The 25695-nt window shown below is 39.9% G+C and overlaps 1 protein-coding gene across 7 annotated transcripts in view; it reads left to right on the top strand.

Annotated features, from left to right (window-relative positions):
- Positions 1–24722, top strand: part of FGD3 (FYVE, RhoGEF and PH domain containing 3) — a 91488-nt gene extending 66766 nt beyond the window's left edge. For 5 of the 7 annotated variants that reach the window (XM_077184763.1, XM_077184764.1, XM_077184767.1 and 2 more), the window contains exons 8-19: positions 321–459; positions 1263–1321; positions 2888–3034; positions 3702–3794; positions 5679–5758; positions 6144–6174; positions 6650–6751; positions 10724–10786; positions 15123–15245; positions 17531–17683; positions 19227–19367; positions 23312–24722. In XM_077184763.1, coding sequence (XP_077040878.1) covers positions 321–459; positions 1263–1321; positions 2888–3034; positions 3702–3794; positions 5679–5758; positions 6144–6174; positions 6650–6751; positions 10724–10786; positions 15123–15245; positions 17531–17683; positions 19227–19367; positions 23312–23536 — 1356 coding nt within the window. In that variant the 3' untranslated portion in view covers positions 23537–24722. Of the gene's footprint in view, positions 1–320; positions 460–1262; positions 1322–2887; positions 3035–3701; positions 3795–5678; positions 5759–6143; positions 6175–6649; positions 6752–10723; positions 10787–15122; positions 15246–17530; positions 17684–19226; positions 19368–21633; positions 21727–23311 lie in introns of all 7 variants that reach the window. The other 2 variants (XR_013183937.1, XM_077184766.1) reach the window with 2 other exon arrangements.
- The last annotated feature ends 973 nt before the right edge of the window (positions 24723–25695 follow it).

The following is a 25695-nucleotide window of genomic DNA, read 5'->3' on the forward strand; positions in this document are numbered from 1 at the left end:
TATTTCTTGATATAGAGGGTTGTCCAGCCCTGGCTCAGGCTGCCCGGGGCAGTGATGGAATCACTGTCCCTGGAGGGATTTAAAAGATATGCAGATGTGGCACTTGGGGACTTAATCAAGTTGGCCTTGGCAGTGTTAGGTTTATGTTTGGACTCGATCATCTCAGTCTTTTCCAACCTAATGAGCCTGTCGACCTATGATGGCTTGAGAAGCTCCTGTACACTCTTCTGGCTGTATGTGAATGGTCATTTTTCATTCTGTTATATACCAAAGGCAGAAAAAAATCAAACCCTCCTGTTCTTGTTTTCTCTCCATTACAGAAACAGGAGGTGTGTGGAAACCTGACTTTGCAGCATCATATGCTTGAACCAGTGCAAAGGATTCCTCGTTATGAGCTTCTCCTGAAGGACTATTTAAAGAAACTTCCAGAAGAATCTCCAGACAGGAAAGATGCTGAAAGTACATGTAAACGCCTCTCTGTCTAAAAGCACAATGAAATCCTGGGGAGTTTTTCTTTGTGTGTTCAGATACTTACAGCCAGGACTATGGTAGAAATGGAGATTTGAATTAATCAAATTATTACCAAACAAAGGGATTTTGAATGCTTTTGGAGTTGAGAAGAAAAGGGTTGGAATACCTGCTCTAGGGATGAAAGCAGCTTTGGCAAACAAACAGTGACAATATGTTGAAGTTTGCTGTAGTAGAACATCTAAATTTTTGTTTACTCCATTGTGTGGCTAAGGACAAAGACAGGAAGACATCCTTGCAGTAGCCAGAGGAAGAAAGGAAGAATGGTTTTAAATTTGTATTGAATTTAAATGTGTATTTCTTGCCAAGAAAGCCAGATAGACTCTGTTTATATGGTGAAACAGGAGAAGTGGACTTCTCTTGATTACAAGGAGTTTTTGCTCTCAACCAAAAGAGTGTCCGTATCACCATAAACAGGCATATCACCATAATCCCTGTTTTAGGAAAACAATCTTAAAAATATGCTTGGGAAGACTTAAGTGAAACTTAACTTTTAATAGGTGATTCCTAGAAAGTGAGGGTTCTTTGTCACTGTGTGCTTTGGCTCATCTAGATTTTTAGGAGAGAAAGATGAAACACAGATCAGTTGAACAGGCAGAACTGATTGTGTCTATAATTGCTTATGTATCATCAATTTTGAAGGACAAACTACTCAGAGAGGTGAACCTGTCCCCCAAGGTGCTATTAAAAGATATAATCTAGAGAATGCATAACTGTTAGTACCTTTATTGCAGAGTCACTGGAGCTGATATCGACAGCAGCAAACCATTCCAATGCAGCCATCCGGAAGATGGTGAGTAGCAATTCCAGAAGGGAATCGTGATCTGACTGAAACTCTTGTCTAAACTGAAGGCCTCCCAGTGCAACAGGCTCAGCACGGTAACTGGAGAGGAATATCTGCCTGTCACTCAGGCTTTAAACATGTGTTGGATGTCTGAGTCCTTTTTATTGTAAATGCAGTTTTCTGTGGCTTGTTTGGCTTAAATTCTATCTCCCTCATTCTTAAGGACCCAATGAGTTGAAAAAGGAAGTCTTCATAAAACTTGTTATTTGCTTGTCCTTGAAAAGTGTTGAAAGTGTTCCAATTAGGCCTATTCACAAGGTGTCCTTGCAGATTTTCACACTGTTTTTTTAGTCCTACAGTTCTTCAACAGAAGAATGAAGGTTGCTTTTATTTGATTTTGGCCCATCTTAAGTGCACAGAATGTGCATTTTGCATGCATCAGTAGCTTCAGAAAGCTGTGTTTCAAAAGCTGGGCAGTCAGATGTGGAGATGTTGGACATTAGCACAGGTTTTACATATAGAAGAGGTAGTGCATTACCGTTAAAGTAAATGGGCTTTACAGCTGCAGATGTTATCCCTTTGGTGCACCCAGGTGTCTCAGGACATTTTGTATCAAACAGACCTGAAAGGCTGTGTATCTGGCTTAGGTTCAAGGTTTATATTCACTTCCCTATCAGACCATTACTTCCTCTCTCAGCTGGTGGGGACACCATGAGACCATGTTTCCTGTGGCTGCTATGTGGAAGTAGCCAGCTGATGTCTGTGTATTTCCAGTATGTCTGAAAACATAGTTAGGAAACCATCTGTTTCTATTTGAGTCTGGCATGTTCTCTCGATAAGGATATATTTTGGTGGAAATTTTTCTGGATTTGGGCCTCTTAACTCCTAGGAGCTTTTTACAGTATCTCTGCAGATATCAGGAATATGGAACAACTCATTGGCTCATTGGTTTCTGTGTCGGTTGCTTTTTCTGTTAGTACACAAGAACCCGTTGGAAAAGGCTGTTATAATAATTTTGCTGCTTGAGGTCCAAGCCAGACTGAAAGGAAAGTGAATGCTGTAGCAAAATCCCCAAAAGTTAGTGGATGGTTGAATTAATTATTGGCTGCTTACTCTTGTTGTGGTGCAGTAAAAGAAATAAATCATGCCTCCATTATTTGGTAGCATACAGGTCCCCAGCTTGGCCAGTGATTTTATTGGACATTGCTTCTAAAGTTCCGAAGATTAATATTTGGACTTGATGATCTTAGAGATTTATTTCAACCTTTGTAATTCTATAATACATATTTAGTGTTGAATAGTAATAGTCTAAAAGTATCAAATAAATTTATCTCAAAATGTCATTAAATGGTACAATCCAAGTATAACTAGTCCAATATGACTAATCCAGAGTGGGGAATAGCACTGAAGAATATGCAACGTGTTTTAATATAAATGCAAAGCTATAGTGGAAGTGAAAGACTGTTTTCTTTCAACTTACGTACATTTACCACAGAAATTAAAGAGTGGAAAATAGACCACATGGAATAATTTTTTTTTTTTTAAATTTAAATTGCTGGGTGTTTGTACTGGCAGGAAAAGATGCACAAGCTTTTGGAGGTCTATGAGCGCCTGGGTGGTGAAGAGGATATTGTTAACCCAGCCAACGAGCTCATTAAAGAAGGACAAATTCAGAAACTTTCAGCAAAGAATGGCACAGCACAGGATAGGTATTTATTCCTGGTGAGTGTTTCAGCTGCTTTATTATTTTCAGGGCTGTGCTCAGGTTGGATGGGCCTTAGAGCACACTGGTCTAGTGGAAGGGGTCCCTTCTCATGGCAGGCAGTGGAAGGAGATAGACTTTAAGGTCCCTTCCAACCCAAACCATCCTTTGAATCTATGATTCTGTGGTATGTTTACATCTTCCTAAGCTTAAAGACAAAAAGCATTCACCAGCTGAGCCCAGCTACTCCTTCTGAGCAGCAGTTTTCTCTTGTAGTTTTTTGCTCAAGGATTTCCTTCTTTCTTTCATGCTGTGCCTTTACTGGCCCAAAGGGGTCTTTTCCATCTCCCTCCTCAGAGGCTGAGTTTTTGCAGAGTGCCACAGGAGGTGGTTTCCAGCCAAACCACCTCGCTGCAGGAGAGGGCCAGCTCTCACTGGCACTGGGAGAAGAGCTCTCATGCTTTCAAGGAAGTCCAATTCAGAGGGAGGGCCAGAAGGGAGAAGTGACTGGCTGAGGTGTTTCTGTCTGCCCACTTCTTTCAGTAATGATCCATCAGTCTCACTTTCACCTTAAATCTCTTCTTGAGAGCTATCTCTTAGATTAAAACACACCAGAGCCCTAAACCTTCACAGTGCAGGCTGTGTCTAGCATGTAACTGCCTAAGTTAAACTCTTGCCTCATTGCAGTTTAACAGCATGGTGCTGTACTGTGTGCCAAAACTGAGGCTGATCGGCCAGAAGTTCAGTGTCCGAGAGAAGATGGACATTGCAGGACTACAGGTTTGCATCTCTTCTTTTCTCTTTTTTAATGTTCTTGATAGCTTTGGATCCCTGCTGAATCTAAGTACATAACATTGTATGAAAGTAAAAATATAGTAGAATTCTAAAACCCAGCTTTGGATCACTTTGGATCAATGCAGTTTTTCCACAAGAAGAAAGACCTTAAAGTGCTGGAGTGTGTCCAGAGAAGCACAACAGAGCTGGGGAAGGGTCTGGAGCACAAGTCTGATGAGGGAGCTGGGGGGATTCTGGAGATAAGGAGCAAGACCTTCTCACTTTCTACAACTGCCTGAAAGATGGGTGTAGCCAGGTGAGGGTTGGCCTCTTCTAACGTGTGACAGGATGAGAGGAAGCGGCCTCAAGTTGCACCGGGGGAGGCTTAGGTTGGATATTAGGGAATATTTCTTCACTGAAATGGTTTTCCAGCCCTGGCACAGGTTGCCCAGGTGGAATCACCATCTCTGGAAGTGTTCAAAAAACATGTGGATGTGGCACTTGAGAACATGGTTTTGTGGTGAATGTGATGGTGCTGTTTTGATGGTTGGACTTGAGGATCTTAACATTCTTTTCCAACGTTAGTGATTCTATGATTTTATCTCTTTTGGGGTTTTTTGGTTGGTTGGTGTTATGAACCAGTTTAACACAGAAGACCAAAGGAAACTAAGCCTCTGTGAATAAAATGGATCGAACCCAGAAAGGTTCAAAATATATCCCAAAACTTGATTAAAACCAAATGAAGTTCAATGTTGATGCCAAAAAAAAGTGATATATTTTATTAATTAGTAAAAGAGGCAAAGAGAAAGAAAGAAAATAAGACAGAAATAGAAAAAGAGGTGTGCATGGGTGGGGAGAAAGGGAGAAGGTGACACCAGTTAGGTGGAAACATATCACACTTCCCAGGGTCCCAACAACATCTCATTGCTCCCCTCCATCTGCTGTTCTTGGTGGTGAGGGTCCCCCTGCCACCTGTCGCTGGAAAGTATGTAATCCAGTGGATTGATAAAGTGGCTTGGGTCAGGTGGGAACACCCACATGCCTCCCCTGAGTAGGGCACATTTGACACTGTCCTTTGCAACACTATGGATCTGTTGCATCATCTCTGGTGCAGGGTCTGGGGACCCGTTTGTAGGAGGGTGTTTGATGGACCATGACTCTGCTGTCCTTCATGTGGATGGGGTTTCTGCCAGGGTGAAGGAGCCCACAGCTGAGCTCCTCTTCACAGCAGAGGATGGGTGTTCACTGCTAGAATCAGAGGTTTTTTCATCACACACCCAAAACCTCTCCTCCCCCCACCCTTTGGTGTGAGGGTCTGTTCAAGCCTAGCAGCTGATAGCCCTGGGGCTGTGACTTCCACCCTGAAGGTGCTAAGCTTGATCTCTCTCTGAATGTATTCTTCTCCCCTAAATCACTTTGTCTTATCTTCATCAATGAGCAGTGTAGGGCTCCGTTCAGGGTTTTGGTGGTTTTCTCTGCATCTTTTAGTTTTGCTATAACAAGCAAAAGTCTTTCATGAAGATGTTTAAGACATAAATTATAACATTTCAGTCTCTGACAGCTGGGCTTTTGAAATTTTTATAAGAATCATTCAAAAAGGGAGCATAGTAATGGTGACTGTGTGACATGTTTGGATTGAGAGCCTTACCTTGTCCCCTGGCTGGCACACCCCCCCCCACCTGCCATAGGAGTCTGATTGGTGATACAGACATGCAAGTTTTGTAGCAAGACAGGTAACTATGGAAACAGTCCCTTTTTTTTTCTACTTCTATACTTTATTCCAAATGATCTTTTTGACTAAGCATTTCTAAGAATGACTGTATTTGTAAGTCATTAAAAATGTTGGAAAGACAAGTTCAATGAGTAAAAAAGCTGATGTGCTTTTTACAGGTCCAAGAAATTGCCAAGCAAAATGTAGCTCATACGTTTTCCATAACAGGAAAAAAGAGATCATTGGAACTGCAAGCCAGGTATGATACTTGTTCTGTCTTTGAAGGTTTGTGAAATTTATCTAGGGGCTGTGCTAGTGTGACAGAGCTTTAAATCATGAGGTGAGCAGCAGAGGTGGGTAACAGATATGTAAGAGAATGTTGGTCCTAAGTCAAAGTGTGTTGATTGCCTTTATTGAATGCAGTGTTTATAGTAGTGCTTGTAGGGTCCACTGTGTCAACAATTCAAGTATTTTTGGCATTTGGTAATAATTACTGTGAATAATTATCAATAATGTTTTTTAAATAGTGGGTAGCAAAGCTAAAAATCGAATGGATATAAAGCTGTGAAGCTGTGAATTGAATTTACTGAAAATATTTTAAGTAGAATGATGATGTTTTCTCTATTTTTCTTTTGTTTTAACAGGACAGAAGAGGAGAAGAGGGAATGGATTCATGTTAGTACAAAGCACCAATGATAAGGAGGGCAATCACCATGCAGGCAGCATTTGAAATCATCGTTTTGGGGTTCTGAATTAATGTGGCTGTGCAGAGAAGCTGGGTGGGCCAGTGTGGTGGAGTTGCTCATGGAGAAGTGTGGAACTCAGTTAGGGTCCTGGTGCTGACCAGCTGGCCCCAGAAAGTATCTGGGGGCTCCAGCTGGGCTCCCCTTCCCTGCATTCCTCAAGCCCAGTATGAGAAGAGACTGAGGCATCAGACCTTGTTTATTCTTCCAGTTTGACTTGTAGAAATACTGTCTGATGGCAGTCTTAGTTTTTAACTGAAACAATAATGGGTTTAACACCACCACTTAAGGTTTTTAAGTGTCCCTTTCATTTATACAAGTGTAAGGGTTTTTCACCTTGAGAAATTTCTCCTATGAGAGAATTTTTTTTTTTGTGATGCTTATCTTTGCTGACATCTTTGTCTCAGGTCATTCAAGCCACAATAGAAAAGCACAAACAGAACAGTGAGACCTTCAGAGCTTTCAATAGCTCTTTTTCACAAGAGGAGGAGCATCCTCCTGATTCCTCAGTAAGTACCAGTGCTTCGTTCTCCTTTGCCAGAACAGTTTTACCAGCAGTTGAGACTTGCACAGCTAACTTTAAAATAGTGTAGTCTTGTTCTGGATTTTTATATGACATTACAGGGCAGTAATCTCCATTTCTCTGGCTTTCAAATGTGTATCAGTCACAGTTAGTCAGCCATGCAGATACAGAATAAATTACCCAGGACAATTCAATTGCCAGAGACCCATCAGGCATGTTTTCCAGGCTGGTGGCTTTTTTTAGCAGAACAGGTATAATTCCTCAATGTTTTAAGTGCTTAGCAGTCTGGAATTTTATTTGTGTCCCTGAGAGATATTGTTCATTACTTTTCCCCATCTCATCAGAGATGCATTTTGGGATTATTTCTTTGATGTTATTTTATTATTATTTAAAATATTTTAAAGACTCGGAAGGAAAATTATGCATTTTAAAAGGATCTTGAAATACAGTTCTTCTAGATAGTAAATATATTTCAGAAAAACACTCTTCAACTAAATATGTAGTATAGTCTTGAAAGTTTATTGTTTCTCTACAGCCATAAGGTATCACTCTGTGTTTGCTAGGAATTTTGTTTTAGAAGTATTGACATCAGGACCATATCTCTCCATTCAACTTGAAAATGATGGTGATAACCTTAGCACAGGCATTTGCTACAAACTAAAGAGGAATGGGTCTTGAGAGATCAAAATATTTAAGAATATCATATGGTGCTGCCTATGACTTTTATGACATCTACCAAGATGGTAGATCTTGGAGCAGAGGGAGAGAAGGTCCATTGGTCTATCTACAGAGATTCAACTTTGGGAGCTTTTTATCTTCCCCATTCCCTGCCAACTAAATTGTTTGTTTGGGGTTCTTTTGTTTTGGTACCTAACCATTTTTGACATCTCTCCTTGGAGATTCAGGACTGATTTGGTGACTCAGATAAAAAATCTGGATTTTTTTATCTGCCTGGTTTTCCAGGAGCCTCAGGAGAGATGTTGGATATGCCTTTCATCCCCACATAATCAGATTGACAGTTTGAAGATCTCCTCAACACTCCATAGAGTCTAGAATACTGCTACTGATAGCTGCCAGCAATGAGTCATTTTCAGAATCTGGCGTAGTTTACTTATCCTGAACTATTCATCAGCTAAGAATACTTGGGGAAAAAATAGAAAATAGTCAATTCATGCCTATATTTTTCAGTTAACTTATGGCTGCATTCACAGCCAGGCTGCATTCAGAGCCCAAATAATAAGCAAACTAATAAACTCATTTCTTTCTATGTAATTAAAACACAGCGTCTGGTCAAGTTCATTATTATTATTTTGCTTTGTAAATTAAATTTGATTTTGCTTCTGTGTTCATGGTGTAGCCTCCCACTTATATTCTACTCTTCATAAAAGCCAAGCAGAGCAGGAGTCTGGTTTATCCCTGGCTGTGATATTAATGCAGTCTGTACTGTAATTTCTTTAATGCCAGAATACTAACCTGCATTTTTAGGAGATTATCTTCTCTAGATAATCAGCTTTGAAACTGATGTCACAGCTAAATGTGACAGAAATTACTGTCAGTTAAAACAGGCTGAAAGTATTTCTCTAAGGAAAACTGGACAAATACTGAGAACATTCTAACTGCAATACACTGCACTAGGTAGCATCCACCAGACATATCATCTATGGAATACTGGGCAGCAACTTTGGAGGGAAAAGTGACCCTTGTTTTTCTCTCAAGAAATGGATATGCACTCATGGATTCCTGTCTGGATCTGTAACAGCTAATAGAAATTAACCTGTACAAAAAGAGTCAAATTGGTTTTTTCCCATGCTTGGCCATAAATTTTCTCTGTTACGGTGCTTAGGACTGGTTGCAGTTCATGACTAATGCATGCAACTCTGACCATACTTTGTGGTAGCAGTAGTAATTTAAGAAGGGTTTTTAGAAAGCTTTAGGGTTCCTTTGTGGTTTAGTTCCTCCCTTTTCACCTGCAGCATTTCCAGGCTTTGTGAAAGGTGTTTTTAAAACCATCTAAAAATGTTCCCAAGGAGAAGGACCTCTTTCACCACTGCTTCATCTCAGAAGAGTTGGAGGCACCTGGTGTGGTGACGGACCCAATTTGTGCAGTCTTGGAAGGCTGGCAAGGAAAAGTGCTGCAGAGAGCTGAGCTCTGTGGAAGTGACATCTTTAGCATCTGAGATTGAGAATGCTTCTATTAGTTAAATCATGAATGTTAGATGCCGCTGTTTCTTTTCCCATAGGTCTGAGTGGTTCTGAGAAACATGTCAATAACTGTATTGTTACCAGCTCTGAGACAGTGTGAGTGGTAATGGTAATGTAAAAGGGAGAAGCCCTTTTGAAATATTTTCCTGGTAAGAGTAGAGGGTATTTGATTTTTAGCCCATTATTCCAAATAAACAAACAGACAAGGGGATCTGAATAGGCAACTGGAGTAATTTACTCTTTTCCCTAAATTTGCTGGGGGTTTTCTCAAGCTCTTCTTCAAATCCTGTTTTTCCTCCACATTTTTCTTTTTCCAAGTCCCATCACAGCACACAGATGTCATTTTACTAGGCAGAGTAAAACGCTGGGTTGATTAGGATTCCAGTGAAAAGAGCCCCCTTTGCAGAGGACTGAGGAACAGATGATGTGAACACCTCAGGGTTGCTGGGTTTTTGCAGAGGCAGAAATAGCTGGTTAGAGCTGAGTAGTGATGCTTCCCTTAATTCAATTGTATTCCCTTAGGAAGTGCTCTAGGGTGGGACAGCCCTGATCCCAGAGGATGCATTTGCTCCTTTCCTTGTTCTAAAGAGTTGATTGATTGTATTAGAATATAAATAGACTCAGTGAGGCATCAGAATGAATAGCTCTTCAATTTGGCCACTCAAACAGAGATTAAACCTTCTTGCTTTAAAATGAAATGAAGCCAGAGTGCCAAAATGTACTGGCCATTTGGATAATCTTGAAATAAGAGATGTTGTCTGATTGGCAAAGGAAGAATGACTTATGGGAATAACAGGAGAATTTATCATAAAGAATCTAATAGTTTGAAAACCTTGTGTAAACTAGCAAACTCCCTGTAAATTCATTTGCAGATTAGGTAGTTTTCCATTCTTTTTAGAATGTAGCCTGTGATTTTGATACTCAATGTACATAGCTTATTTGCACTTTATATATATTGAATACTATTGAATGTATATATGTCTATATATATGGCATACATATAGATATATGAATATTATATATTAACTCTACAGGAATATATATATAGATATACAAACATCTATGTGTATTTAGTACATCTACATCTCCATAACTGTATAAATGGAGATGTCACTTCACATTTATTTAGGGATTGAAATGCATTATGAAGAAGAGAAACTTAACGGAGTGGTGTTGTAATAGAGTAAATTTTGTTCCTCTCAGAATCAAGTACCTTCACAGAGCTTTTGCTGGTCTGGCTGGCAGGCTCCAATAGAGAAGTGTCCTTCAAACTTTGGCACTGGCTTTCTGCAGCATGTAAGGAACAGGTTGCACCCAAAGGAAGGTTGGCACTTCAGTGCCATCTGTAAAATCATCCACATCACAGGCCACCCCATATTTGAGGATGGCTGAGCACATGTGCAACATGTGCACCTGGGGGTAGTGGAAGGTGTCCCTGCTCATGGCAGGGGGCTGGAACAAGATGAGCTGTAAGATCCCTTTCAACTCAGACCATTCTATGGTTCTGTGATCTGATTCTATAAATTAAAGTGTGCTCACAAGCAAAGAATTGAGGGCTGAAAGCAAACTCTTTTTCTTTTCTCTTCCCCTCACCACCCCCACCTTGTTTCCCTTCCCTTCCCTTCCCTTCCCTTCCCTTCCCTTCCCTTCCCTTCCCTTCCCTTCCCTTCCCTTCCCTTCCCTTCCCCTCTTCCCTATATATTTGAGGAAGAATGTCCATGTTGAAACTGTTCTGTGTCATTCTCTTTCTCCTCAGATAGCCAGCACCAGCTCAGTTGAATCAATGCCAGGAGCAGATGGTGGTGGTGCATTAGGAGGGGTGAGTAATTTGAAGCTAATACTTTAGTCAGAGCAGTGTTGGGAGGTGGGTTATGTTTATTTTATAGCAGGAAAAAATAATCATACTTCAATATAGGTTTTATAGAGTTTATATCCTGCTGTCTGTGGCCTCAGCTGTGCAGTCTCCCGGCTAAGTTATACCCACAGCTAGTTGCCATTTGCAGCATCAGGGAATTTGAATCCTGCTCAGATGTGTCACAAAAACCAGGAAATAAACTCTTCAACCAATTTGCTGGGTTAGAAAGTTGACATTACTTTATTAACAGTGCTGGATATGAGGAGGTTTCTCCTCAAAGCATGAATAGACTTCTTAAAGCAATATAACTCCTTCAGTAGTAGATACATGCTGCACACACATCAGAGTTGATTCCTTCAATTTGTAGCACTGGGTTTGGAGAGGGGGAGATTTGTGTGGGCTTTTTTTGTTTGTTTGTTGTTTTGTGAGGATTTTTGGTGTTTTTTTGTTTGGTTGGTTGGTTTTGTGTGCATGTATTTAAATTGTGATAGGGAGCTATACTGATTGAAGGGAGAACGGCAAAAAGATACCAGGAAATCTATCTGATTAATGCTGTTGCATTGTATAACTCAGGATTTCATTCCAGAACCACATTTTGAGTAACACTTCTTCCACAGTATGCTTTCCATGTTTCTGCTAATGCAGAGGAAGAGATGATAGTACTTTTGTGTATCTCTGGCCTGTAAAACATTGCCTGCCACGAAAGCAAAATATATTTTCAAGATATTATTCGTTTTGCTCAGTAAAATGGCTATAACTGCTGCTGAATCAAACCAAGGGTTTGAGTCCTTAATAAGGTCTATTTTTTATTGTTCTTATCTCTCTCTTCTAGAATAAAAGATTTTCAGGAAATGCCTAGGGTTAGTTGAATTTACTCAAAATTAGTCTCAACAAGAACAACCAACCACCAGAAATACCCTTACCTGTAGAGACATGCTGTAGGATGTTTTGTATTAGCATGATGATTTTAGGAACTAAGGAGCCATTTAGCAGCACCTCCAGACCTCTGGCCAAGCTTGGAACCTTCTGGTAGAGTGCACAGTGTCAATTCAAAGCTGTTAAACAAGCCAGCAACCTGACCTATTAAAAAACCCAAGTTATAAGGGTTTGTGATTAGTGTGCTCCTTGCTGGTTATTTTTTGTCTTCACTTAATATTTTCACTTAACAATTTTTACTTTATTTACAGTCAGTTTTGTGATTAGTGTTTTGTGCCTTGAGTTGCAGATGCTGTATTTAGTGAACTACTTAGAAAAAAATATGTTTTAAAGTAGTAAAAAAACCCCAAGCCTACATAAAAATTTTGGTTGTTCTTAAGTATATACATTTTATTTGTAATTAAATAAAAAACTTGTATCTTTTTTAGTTGATTATAAATTGTTGTGTCAGTGATTTACATATGATAGCATATCTTGATATGTTAAGTAATTTTCCTTAAATCGTGTATTTAAAGAAAAATTTAATTCCTGACATAGAAAAAAAAATGGAGTTGATCAAAAAGACAAAAATACCCTAAATTTTGTAATATTGATTCTGGGCTCTAATTTTGCTAAAAATTAATAATATCAAGAGAATAATGAATAAAAATGTTAGTTGCAGCTTCAGAAAATATGAATTTTTAGTGCTGACATCCCTTTAGTACAGCTCAGTGAGAGCACAAGCAATACATTGTGTGGTCAACAGCTTCACGTGCAAACCACTTGGTGGTAGTGGTGGCCAGCACACTGGGAGCTCCTTCCTGTGCTTCCCCAGCCTGCCTGAGAGGCTTCTGGGATTTTCTTCAGCATTCACGTTCACGCTTGCATAACCAGACAATGAAGTCCTATTGCAGGAAGGATCATCTGCTTGTCTATTGCATCATGGTACCTCTTTGCTGAATTCTCTTGCTGCTCTGCACTGCTAGTGCAGGTTATGCTCAGACTTCTGTATGCAGGAGGAAATGTGAGACTGTGGAAAATGTCTTACACACAGTCTTGCCAATATAATTTTGGCATGTAGAGAAACAAACTAAAAGATACAAAGTACAAAATCTGCTATATAATTTAAATTTATTTTTCACTTACAGTTAGCATTTCCAGAAACACTTGCTGATTGCAACCCCATTGTGGGTTGCTCCAGGTAGTTAATTTATAAATGGAAAATACACCTCTAAGAGCATAATGAGAAGGAAAAGAATTGAAACTGCTCTGTAGCTCATGTGTCTGCTCATGTTAGAGTCTTGTCAGACTGTATTTATGAGTCACATGAACAACATTGGGGCTGAATTTCTACCTGCTAGCCCAGACAGAATGAAATACCTGGCACAGAGCAGCTGTGGCTGCCCCTGGATCCCTGGAAGTGTCCAAAGCGAGGTTGGACATTGGGGCTTGGAGCCACCTGGGCTAGTGGAAGGTGTCCCTGCCCAAGACAGGGTGGGACTGGATGGACTTTAAGGTCACTTCCACCCCAGACCATTCTGGGACTGCGTGATTCTCCGACTGTATAGCAAGTAATAAGTAATGGTAACAGCAGCCTTCTAAACCCCCTGCTTTTCTTGCTGCTCCTACCAGCTTTTTGGTGATTCTCCCCTGCATTTCAGAAGCAAATGGAGGCTGCATAGTTCACTAAGTTCAAGATGTCTGCTCACCTAAGAAGGCCTGCCATAGGCCTTCATCTTGCAGTCACATGAGTTGTACCTCTTGCTGGGATATATGCTATTTTTCCACCAAAATTTTAAAATTCAAGGAAACTGTCAAGATTTAGAGAGTTAAATGCAGTAGAGTAAAAGCAAATTAGCAGTCAAAACAGTCTAGTCTGAAAGAAGTAGATCCTGGCTCTGAACAGATTTTATGTGTTTTTTCCAGTCAGACTTAGCAGCTTCAAAACAGAGTTGGGTATATTGAGAAAGGTGAGAAATATGGCAATTATTCAAGCTCATTATTATCAAGATGCTGAAGCGAGGGTGGCTCTGTGTTAGCACCTCCTTTAAAAGGCATCAGCAGTAAATAAAGTAGCTTGTGTAATAAATGACACAGTTGCAAAGTGATTGTTAAATTTATCTAGGATGAACAATGTGAGTTATAATGTGTATCCTTGTTTGCTACAAAAGCCTCTTTGTTCAGACCATGTGTTATGAGTCTGTGATAAAGTCACCTGAGCCATCACTGGGTGGCACGAGGGCACTGCCAGTGCGGGAAGGTCTTATCTTTTTCACAGGAATGGAAAGGGATTTTTTTAAATTCTTTTTCAGTGTCAGTCATTAAATAACATTTTGTTGAAAAAGTCTTTCTTTTATAATAGCTCTCTGGAATTTGCCAAGTAATAAAGACTTTTTAATTTTTATTATTTTTTTCTGCAGCTACAATAGCAATGTTTCAAACTCTTCTGTTCTCACTGTATTCTGACAATGTTGAGAAATACTGTGAAATGTTGCTGGCATTCATCAAACACTTAAAGACATCTTTATATGACATGTTGTATTTTTGTGATCTGCACGTTGGCATGTTAATCATAGAATCATGGAATGGTTTGGGATGAAAGGGACCCTAAAGATCATCTTGTTCCAACCTCCACCATGAGGTTTCCACTGGACCAGGTTGCTCAGAGCTGAATCCAACCTGGCCTTAAATACCTCCAGGCATGGGAAGTCCAGTTTATGCTGGATCCAGTAATGCTATTCAATTTATCAGAAAATTGTGCAATAAGGTTTGCTGAGTGACTTTAGGTATTGGCTTGGATTTAGAGGCTAACCTTGCCTGGCCATCTAGACAGCAGGTCCCAGAGAGTGCAGGTCCCTGGCAGAGGTGTCCCTGCCTTCCTGAGGAGCCTTATGCTTCATCTTATGCTGGGAGGGAGACTAAGAAAACTTCAAAATTAAGCATTTGAAGTTGGGTGGTGCAAAGTCCACTCCTAATACATTTACTTCTTCAGTCAAGCCATTTTCCCCCAAATCTTCACATCTCCTTCCCACCAAGAGAGGGAAGTTTACAGCACACTCACAAAGTCAACATGCACCTTGAAAAAGGAAAAGGTGAGTGGTGGAAGAGAAGTTTTCTTGAGATGCCCACCTTGGCCATTCCTCCACCTCTGCGCTGACAAACAAGGAGAGGAGATTGCTCCATGGTGGTAAGGAGATGAGTGGGCAGAGAAGGGCTGAGACCACATTATGTCCTCCTGAGACCCCTGATGGTTGAGCCAGCCCTCCAGCTGAGGCAAGTAGCAGAGTCATGCAAATTCTTTCCTAAAATGTTGTGAACCCCAAAGAGGATCTACGAACAATGTTGCCATTATTTTTTAATCACATACTTGTACTTTTAATTTCAGAGTGATTCCTCTAGGAAATCTTCCAAATCCAAGCGAGAAAAAGAGAAACAGTCTTGTAAGAGCTGCAGCGAGAGCTTCAACTCCATCACAAAGAGGCGGCACCATTGTAAGCAGTGTGGGGCTGTAAGTATCCCAGTACGCTCAGCTCTTGGGTTTCTTCTGCAGAGACCATAGAAGACAATTTTTTATTTTATCAGTGCAGGGGCTAAAAGACATCGTGGTTCATGGCAAGTCATTGACAGAGCAGGTTTTTCCACTTGCTTTACTCTCTGGATATCAGGGGGGAGAGCAGCAAAACTGGTACAAGGGTCCTAGTTTGTGCCAGTTTAAAGGCAAATTCAGTGCCTCAGTGGATAGAAAGAAAGGTGGTGCTTTTTGTGGGGATGGGCATATATCTGGGGAGGGGGTTGAGGTTTGTTTGCAGAAGCAATGGCCTTTAGACAGCCTTGCTTCACCCAGACAGCAGCTCTGCTAAAATGAACAGCTGAACATAGAGTATTAAAGATGGTATTAAGCTATTAGAGAGCATCCAAAGGAGGGCAATGAAGATGGCAAAGTGGAGCCATGTGAGGAGCAGCTGAGGGCACTTCTTCTCTTTAGCCTGGAAAAGAGGAGGCTGAGGGGAGACTCACTGGGGTCAACAACTTTCTCTGAGGGGAAGAGGAGGGGCAGACTCTGATCTCTTTCTGTGATCTCTTTCTAGAACCCAAGGGGAAGGCCTGAAGTTGTGTCAGGGGAGGTTTAGGGTGGATGTTAGAAAGAGGTTCTTCCCCCAGAGAGTGGTCAGGCACTGGAACAGGCTCTCCAGGGAAACAGTCAAAGCATCAAATCTGCCAGAGTTCCAGGAGATTTTGGACAACACTCTCAGGCACAGGGTGTGACACTTGGGGATGCCCTCTGTGGGGCCTGGAGCTGGACTTGGTGATCCTTGTGGGTCCCTTTCCACTCAGCATACTCTGTGATTCTGCGTTTCTTTCCCTAAAGAAATGTTTTGCAAAAGTGTTTTCCTCCTGCTTGAAAAACCAAAGAAAATCCATCCCAGAGGCTGGGTTACTGAAGGCCCTTAGCCACCTCCCCTAGAGCCATTTATCAATGCCTGAATTCCCTTTTTTTTTCTGTAAATCAACCATGGCCAAGATGAGATGGATTTCTGCAAAATTATTTGAAACCTCATCCAGTGTTCCTAATGTAACTAAGAGTAATGTTATTTAAATAATGTTAGTCATTTGAAGTAGAGATAAATTTTCAGCTGCAGAGAGATCTGAATGTATAGTTAAAGTGTTAAAGGAAACCTCAGTCTCAGCAACTGAAATTAAATTGTGGAGGAGGCATTTCTACCCTAGAGTTGGGATTTTCAGTCTTCTGGGTTTGCTTTTATTAAATCATGAAATACAGTTCTGGGGTTTAAAATATCCTATTGCAAAATCACTGCTACTAAAGAAATGAAATAATGGCTTTCCCCCAGGAACAAAGAGATAACAAGAAATATAAAATGAGTAATCTATCATTAAACCATCATTTTTGGTGCAATGCCTTGTGGTGTGGCAATAGCATTCGAATTAAAGAAGTTAATTTTTCTGAAGGAAAGACTATCATATTGCTAAAAATGCTGTCTTGCTTTTGTTTGGGTAACACTTCCTGACTTCAGGCAGTCCTCCTCATATAGTAAATAAAGTCTTACAGTGAACCATATAACAACATATGTGTGTGCTGTGGGTTTTTGGTTATTATTGTACAGAAATTCAGAATGGATGTCCATCAGGCTGACACCCTGGGGACAGTTTGTCTCTCTGGAGCAGGTGTATTAGGGACAAATTTTTAGCATGAAAACAGGTTCTGGAGCTGAAGATCCAGCATTGTTTCCAAGCACTGGTTCCTTGCCCCAATGTGCTATTGCATGCTCTTGGCAGCTGAGACAGATCAGACAGACAAATAATTTTTATGGATAATATATATTGGACTATGTTCTTGAAATAGTTGGTACTTTCTGGATTACTTCCAGGATGTCCTTGATTGATGAGGAATGTCAGCCACTTTCATTCTGAAAATTAGTCTTTCTTAGACCATTAAAAAGCACTAATTGCTTTGTCAACTTAAGCTCTTTTTGACTTATAAAGGCTTGTAAGAAAAGGCAAGAAAAGCAAAGTTGCATGATGTTAGTCATACAGTATTTCCCCAAAGACTTAAGTTTTCCTTAATTTGGTATTTTGGTATATGGCATGGGATCACAAGCACATTAATTATTAATGGAGGTAGATATAGTGAATATTCTATTGGTCTCTCTATCTTACATTTACATTAGCTTTCATTGAATTTTGCTTTACTAACAACCATTTTGTAAGTCAATTTCTTTGATAAAGGATTGTGCTTTAAACATGACATCATTAAACACCATCTGTCTGTTACAGGTGATCTGTGCAAAATGCTCTGAGTTTAAGCCACTTGCAGATAACAGCCGCCATAATCGCGTGTGTAAAGAGTGTTTCCTGCAGCTCCCAGCAAGCCCCTGCAGCCCTGGGGTGGAAGCAGTTGGGGAACAGAAGAAAAGACTAGCTGCAGAGGTACAGTCTTTGGCTAAGAAACCTTGTGAGACTCTCTCTTTTTTTAGTGTATTTAGTAAAAGCTAATCAAATTTGTTTTCTTTTCTGCCCCACCATGGTATTTAATCCTCTGACCTATAAATCTTATTGAACATGCTTGCAGCCTGGATGCTGTTTGTAGATGGTAAGCATTCATCATAGGATGCTGATTACACAAGGATGCATACAGGTTTGGCAGCTAAGGTTCAGCTTCCAAACTTACAAAAAAAAGGAAAACCCTCTGACTTCTTTTTATTATGGTGTATTTCCAATCTTGAGCTGTGCATAGTAACTTTTCAAAAAATAAGATCTGTTTTTTCACTTTTAATTCCATGTAGCAACTCTGTTGCTTGGGGACTTTGACAGTTTTGTACCTAAACACGTCCAAGATCTCAGCAATAGGGTGGGGTAAAGCCACAGGTCCCCCTTGGTCTGAGCTGCTGGGTCTGCAGAGTGCAGAAGAAGTTCTGGATCTGGAAGCTGACCTCATCAGAACCTTCAGATATGGTATCAGACATTGCCCTCTGAGGCAGGAGGTTGGAATGAGATGGTCTTTACAGTCCCCTCTGACCCCAGCCATTCTGTGATATATGCTCCAGCTGTGACTACAGATTATGAGCTCTTGATGGGTGCCAATACAGTCTGTGATATCTCATGACAAACTTTGCAGCACTATTTCAGTAGGAAAAGTTGCAGGTGCAAACTTGCACCTACACAGGAAGAGAGAGCCCTGTTGATCTGAAAAGCTGAGAGGCAAACCAGTGAAATGGGACCCATGACTTTACTTCAGAAAGGAGATTACAACAAAATGCTGTAAAAACCCAGGGAAAAGTATAATTTTCCCCTCCTCTACTCAGGCTGCTAGTTTTTTTGTTAAATCTTCAAAGGATGAGGTAAAATGCAAGAAAGCCAGTGTATAGAAAGAAAAGATCAGTCAGGCTTTTTCTTTCCCTTCTATTTACATTAAACTTTCTTAACAAGCTTAGTAGAAGCTGAAGAGATTGCCACGTAACAAATGTTATTAGCAGCTGCCAGAAATCTTCAGACGGCTTCTGTGCAAATCCTAATGCAAACAGGAATTTTGATTTTCTTTGCTTTCTATGAGAGCCCAACAATTTCTTCAATTTTGTTTTTTGCACTCTGATTTGGCTCCACCATGCACAAGAGGTTCTGTTAATAAACCCTTTGCATTAATTTGAAGTCATCTCCCAGCCTACTTTGGTAAGCAAGAAATGAGGTGCATCATCTTAATTACCATTTTCAATTTACTGGGTGGAAGTTGAATTTAGCTTCATGTCTGCTGGGAATGGTTGTTCAGCCTCTGCCTCTGTTGCATGGAATTGTGCTATTTCTTAATTGTATATAATAATTATTAATTTCTTATTTGGTTTTGGCCTATCCAACATTTGCCCTCAAGTATTATTTGACTCTGCACCACTTGAGTATTTTATATTTAATTTCAACTATTTTGTGCACTTAAACATAAATGGAAACAGGTCTGTTTTATTTTTTCCCCATCATCCAGAAGCAAGGCATCCTTGTGGCTGAAAACAGCCTCTTCAGCAGCTACCTCCAGTTCCTTGAAAAAGGGAAGACTTGGAACAAAATGTGGGTGGCCATCCCCAAGAGTGAACCTCTTGTTCTGTATCTGCAAGGAAGCAGCCAGGTAAGATGGCATTCATGAGGGCCAACACACAGAAAAAGAAAAGCATAAGTTTAAACATGTCGAGCTGAGAAATGGGTCAAAGGATTTGGCTTGGTTTCAACAACAGAACTGAATTTCCTATTCTGGATAGCACAAAACCTCAGAGATTTTAGGTTACCTTGTTATCTGTACTTACTGCTGATACCATTGTGACCAAATATTAAAGCTCATTGCTTTTTCATTCAATTAAAAAAAAAAAAAAAAAAAAGAGGACAAAACAAGGATAATTAGGTTATGCTTTACCTTCTTCAAGGTTTTATACAGATGTAGTCAAGGGTTATATTAAGCTGTCATTAGGGAAAGCACTTTCCTGTTAAATATATAGAGCTGCAAAGGAGGCTGGATATTGCAATTGCTGGAGCTGCTGGTTCAAGCTTTTTTTTTTAAACCTAGTTCTGGATTGATGGGATAGAGGAATTTGTGAAAATATAGATGTTCTTCGGCCTGAAAAATTACAAAACTCCTTGTCATAGCATCATGGGGTTTTATCTTTAATTGAAATACTTACATTTATAAAAGTTTTTTGTCTCTAAATGTACTGTTAAAGCTAACTAGCATTTGTGTGTGATGAAAATCAAGGGATAGAAACATCTATATCCAAACCAGAAATATCTGTCATGCTTCCTTAGCACTGAAGAACAACAATGCTGAAAGGAGATTCCCCATATCCAGTTTTTCATTTTGCATTTGACACATTTATACACAGCTTTGTTTTATCTCCTGTGTGGGATGGAAGTAGTAATGGAACTGAATTCAGCCAGCAATTACCTTGCTGTAGTTGTAGCAATAAAAAGGTTTTTTTTTCATTAGCATCTGTTTGTGGCTAGGATCAGTCAAGGAAATAAATTTTCCCTGTGATTTTATAAAGCATTTCAGAGTAAAGCTCCCCCTTTATCTGATTGACAAATACTACACCTGGACCGTGTGCCCCCATTGGCCTTGTAAAATGCACAGCTATTTGCAAAGCTCTGACATGAACTTACTTGAGTGAGATGTGCAAAGGCTTCCAGGATAGCTGGAAAAGTAATGGATTTTGAAGAAATATGAAGGGTAAAACTAGTATAGCTAGAGCTGTACTAGTACATTAGCTATATTTATGTATATATCAGATATATAGCTATATTTATATGTATCAGATCAGGCTTGATCCAAGAGAAAATTTTGCTTTATAAAGAGAAATTTTTCATTCATCATGTAAATGTGATTTACTTTTAGAAAATAAGGGAGTAGCTAAGTTTGAAATTGACCTCAGGGTTTTTTGAGAAGTTTGGTATTTTTGGTTGCCTGTTGATCCTGTTTAGTAGAAGCTTTACCTTGCCCTACACTTAACTCTGCTTGCCCTTTTTTGGTTCTGAAGATCACAGGAGTCTCTCGATGACTTGTGTAAGGTTGGGGTTAGATTATGAGTGGATAAAGAGTAGAGTTTGGGTAGAAAAAAACATGGATTTTCTAAGCCCACTTGGAAGTAGGAGGCGGATAATGCCATTGGTGGGTCATTGTTGTCCAAAGGGCTTATACACTGCAAAGAACTGTGCAGTGCCAGAGGCGTGTCTGTATGCAGGGGTGCCTGAAACAGAACTGCCTGTCTGGTGGCACTGAGTATTCTGTTCCCAGATCTTAAACCCTGGATGTTGCAATGGCTGTAACAAAACAATAAATACATGCTGCTCTAATGACCTAGATAAATAACCCATTTGTGTTGTGCCGCTGAGAGTCAGGATGAGTGCACAGTGCATATGACTGCTGACTGTATTACACATCCACTAAATTTTTATCTGCCACTCACACTATCTGAGGAAAATTATTGTAATCAGCCCTAAAGTGAAGTTCTTTCAGCACTGGGTATTTTGGTTTGATGAAATACCAGTATCTTGCAGTTGTACTATGTTGCACACAGAAATTTTTTTTTTAAATACAGTCCAACCAACCAAACCCTGTAGGCTCTTAAAATGAAAACATGAATTTCATCTCTCTTATAAGGCCTGTAAATCCTACTTACATGCTCAGTATAAGGCTGGAATTCCTCATGGGCGCATAATAGCTGCTGGATTTGCTGGGCTTCGTGTAGGAGGAAGGGCTCAGCCGCAAAGGACATCCACGGATGCTGCTGGTCCCAAAGAGAAGTCTGGATTGGGGGTGGGGTATTCCTCAAGGACAAGTGCTTCACCTTTACCTCTCAGTAGTACAGCTTTTCAGAGATAATGTAAATCCCTTCCTTTTGGATCAGGCAGGTACAGACAAAGTGTCAAGGGCAGCATATTAAGGGAGGATGCAAGACCAAAGGCAGACTGCTTAATTTGCCTGTGTCTGCACATGTTGGGTAGGTGCAACACATACAATTCAAACATCAATTTGCTCCAACAGTGCACTTTGTGGCTACAAATAATATCATTTGTCATTGTCATGGGCAACCTACAATTTTCCATTTGACAAGTCTAAATGTCTACTCTTCCAAACCAAGACCAGTGAAACAGGCATGGTTGAGCATGCATGTGCTCTTGTGCATTTGTGTTCATCAGTCTCATGTTTGCTTGCTTGAACAGTGCCACGTGTGCAGGAGCTGCTCTGTACATGCCAGTTCTTCTGCATGGGCAAGACCTTCCTGTTTTTAGGGATGTGACTGTGGTTTCAGGGAATAGAAACTGTGCTGCATTTAGGACAACTAGTTACACTCAAATGGGAACTGAGTGTAACTTCAGTGTTTAGCCTAAAGCTGCCTTAAATCTCGTTGAACAGTGCTTGATCTTCAAGCAATTGGACTCTGGCATTTTTGCATTACAATAACAAGCAATAGATGAATAAATCAAGAAGCCTGTATTGATAAACTGTATTAATAAACTGTGATACATTTTTGACTGTATTTCTTGCCAATTTAGTTCATGTATGTGTCTGCATTAATGTGAGCAGTTTTGATACTTTAATTATTTTAGACAAAGTGTGGAGAAAGTAGGCAACTTTTTTGACCATTGTTCTCAGAGTTTTGGTCCTCTTCCAGATTTACCAAGTCATCTGCATTTGGTGTGGGCTGACAAAAGAATGACTTTGCCACTTCTCTGTGGGATGCTTCGTTAGCTTTGGTATGGGGCTGCAACACAAGCAGCTGCTACAGAGGGTGGCAGCTTTGTACAGATGCTTGATGCCTGTGTGATTCAGACTTCAGTTTGGGGACTCATCTTTAGAAACACTTTGCTGGGAGCACTTGAAGAGGTTGCTTGGCCATGGCACACCTTGCCTTGCTAAAATATGTCTTTCTTGAGAGATTAGGAGAGGAGTTGGTTGATGCTCAAGATGTGACTGCTAGAGAGCTGTATTGATCCTTAGATGTGTGAGTGAATCTGGCTATGAAAGGATGGTCAAGAATTTGAGCACTGGCTTTCTTGACATCTCTCAAAAGCATCATAAATTACTGAAAATCAAAAATTGTCTTTTCTGTCAAAGACTTTTCCCTTGCCCTTTAGTTGCCTTGGTATCTCGCAGGGTCCAGCTTTGCTTAATTGCTTCCTTTTAACCAATCCTACAAAATATCCCATGATGTTCAAAAGGGACAACATCAAACTCTTCTAGGCTGGGTCCCATTGCCTGTACCTAATGCAGAGGAAGTTTTGTAAAAGGCACGCGCATAAGTTACATGAAATTATATGAAAATCCCTGGCCATATTTACTGTGAAAGGAAATCAGTGACGTAAGAATAAAGCACCACTAAGTCATTGCTTTTTGCTGGTTTAAGCTGAGCAGTCGGTATTGCCTTGTCCCCGCTTCCTTCATTGCAGCACTGAACAAGGAGCCTGGGACTGCATCTGTGTGCTTCCTGCAGTGTGTGCCTGCTGGCTCCATGCAGTGTACCCCCCCTCCCACCTCAAACTGCATTTGGTCCTGAATCCTTACATTTGTTTTCTCTCCTTTAGGATGGACGAAGCCCACGTCCAATCCCTCTGCCTGGCTATGAAGTCAGTTTACCAGGTTCTGGTGAGAAGTTTGATCTGAAGCACGTTTTTAAGCTTTGCCAGTCCCATCAAACTCTCTATTTCAGTGCAGAAGATGAAGAGCTGCAGATGAAATGGATGGAAATTCTCACCAGAGCTGCCAAAGGAGAGACTGAGGATACAGCTGAAGGGCTCAGCAACCCATAGAGCAAGTTTCATTTAGTTTCTTTCCTACATGCTATAAACCATCACTTGAATTTGGTATTCTTGGCACTTTGGAATCTATATGGCTTTATATTTTCATGTGTCTGCATAGGAAGTTCAGTGGTTTCTCACCTTTTATTGTACATTTTTCAAGTACAGTAGTTACCTGCCATATATTATGTTAAAGAAAGAAGTAGTTATAGTTGGTGGTGGTGTCAATGCTGGTTTTAAAACAAAAGGCAAGGAGCAAAGCATTAATTTTAACGAAGGTAGTGGAAAATCATCAGTCTTGTTTTCCTAAATGTATATTTTCCAGTCCTTTTGATTGCTGTTGAGTGCAGGATGTGTATATTCTGTGATTAGTTCTATAAATGCTGCCTTTTAAGTTAAATGTTGTAAAGGCTTGTGCTGGCCACTGACATTCCATTCTCTGCTTCGCCCTCCTGGTAAGGTCTTTGTGATGTGTGAGCAATGTACTGAGTATTTTCCTGTTGCTAAAACCATGTCTCTGCTGTTTTGAGATGAGCTGTTCAAATGACAAATAGTGTAGAAGGGACTTCTAAAAATGACTGCAAGTGGTGCAGAACAGAACATTAAGAAGTCTCATTGATTTTAAGCATTTATTATATTGATTGCTTTCTTCTGGAAACAATACCTTCCTTCCTTCTATTGGAACCCATTTTGATGTAAGTGAACAAACATTTTATACTGCAAACTGGGTTATGATCAATAAACAAAAACATTTTTAGTACGTACAATACAAAAAGGTGACTTTTTTGTTGTATTGGTTAATTTAAGTGGCCTAGATTTTATTTATATAATTTGTAAATAATGTTTCATAAGTATTTTAAGAATTTTTAAAAGACCTCAGCTAATTAACAGGATTTATTACATAGTGTAAGAGATATTTGTATGAACCGAATTTGTAATTTAATTTTCCTGTTCACCTGTTTTTGTCTTATTTTCAAACATAAATGCTTATCTATTTAAATAAAAATTCCTGCAGTTAACTCCTGAGCCAGATTTCCAAGGCACAGCAAAGTTTAGGTCAACATTTAATATAGATTAAAAAAAATTATAAAAGTCTAAAACAAACCAAAAAAAAAAAGGCATGTCTGTTCCTAGTCGTAGTAAGCATGTAGTATCAATCAAAATGAAATAAAGTCTGTCACAGTACTGTATTTTTAAATGGTTTGGTTTAACTTTTGTTTCCTCTTCAGCCTTGTACATTTTCTGATATTGATAGAGAGGAAGAAATGCTCCATACAGACAGAGTTTTTTAGGATTGTTGAAAATTAGTGATATGCATCAGTGAGTATTTTTTGGACCTACAGAAAAGGACTTATCCTTGCTTAGGGTTTGGTTTATTTTTTACATTGGTGAATAAATCATATATCTGAAGTCCATGATGATAAAAAATTATAGGCCATGTATTTGATTATCTACTGGAAAATTTTCTTGAGACTTGCATCTTTCCTCCCTATCCACCCTCTCCCAACAGTCTACACAGAAAAGATTTCTTGAAGAGTAGCTTTTACCATGAAAAGGAATTTTTTCCAGTATGTGTTATTTCTTCTCCCAAGCTTCCTTGAAAATGTAATGATGTAGAGTGCTTGAAATTTAACTCTTTTAGAAACATTTCTGGTTTGGAGGTGGGCTTTTTGTTTGTTTGTTTGTTTGTTTGTTTGTTTCTTTCTTTCTTTCTTTCTTTAAATGTGCTAGCATTCTCTCATTCTATGATTTTAAGCAAATGAAGGGAAATGTGCATAGTGAGTACATTAACAAACCAACATGCAGCAATGCAAGAGCAAAGCACCCTCAGAGAACAGCCCTAGGCTACAGAATGCTGCTGTCGGAGAGTCTCTCTTGGTCGGCATTGATTGACCAGCACAAGGTCCCAGAAGACAGTGCTGCTGTGAAATCACAATCAAGCTCTGAGAAATCACCACACATCTCTGAAGGCTTGTCCTAAATTTACAGCAGGATCTAATCTCATCCAGATCAAAGGCTGGAGGGTTAGGACCTTTGTTTCATTCTCCTTCCTCATCTTCTCTCCTTTGGAAGGAAGTAGGAACTCCCAAAGCTGAAGAAATAGGTGTTGCTGACAGTATTTGTCATAAAAGCTGTAAGCTTTAGACTTTCCTTTGTCATAAAAGCTGTTC

The sequence above is a fragment of the Agelaius phoeniceus genome, chromosome 11, assembly GCF_051311805.1.
Source record: "Agelaius phoeniceus isolate bAgePho1 chromosome 11, bAgePho1.hap1, whole genome shotgun sequence".
Classification (NCBI taxonomy): Eukaryota; Metazoa; Chordata; class Aves; order Passeriformes; family Icteridae; genus Agelaius; species Agelaius phoeniceus.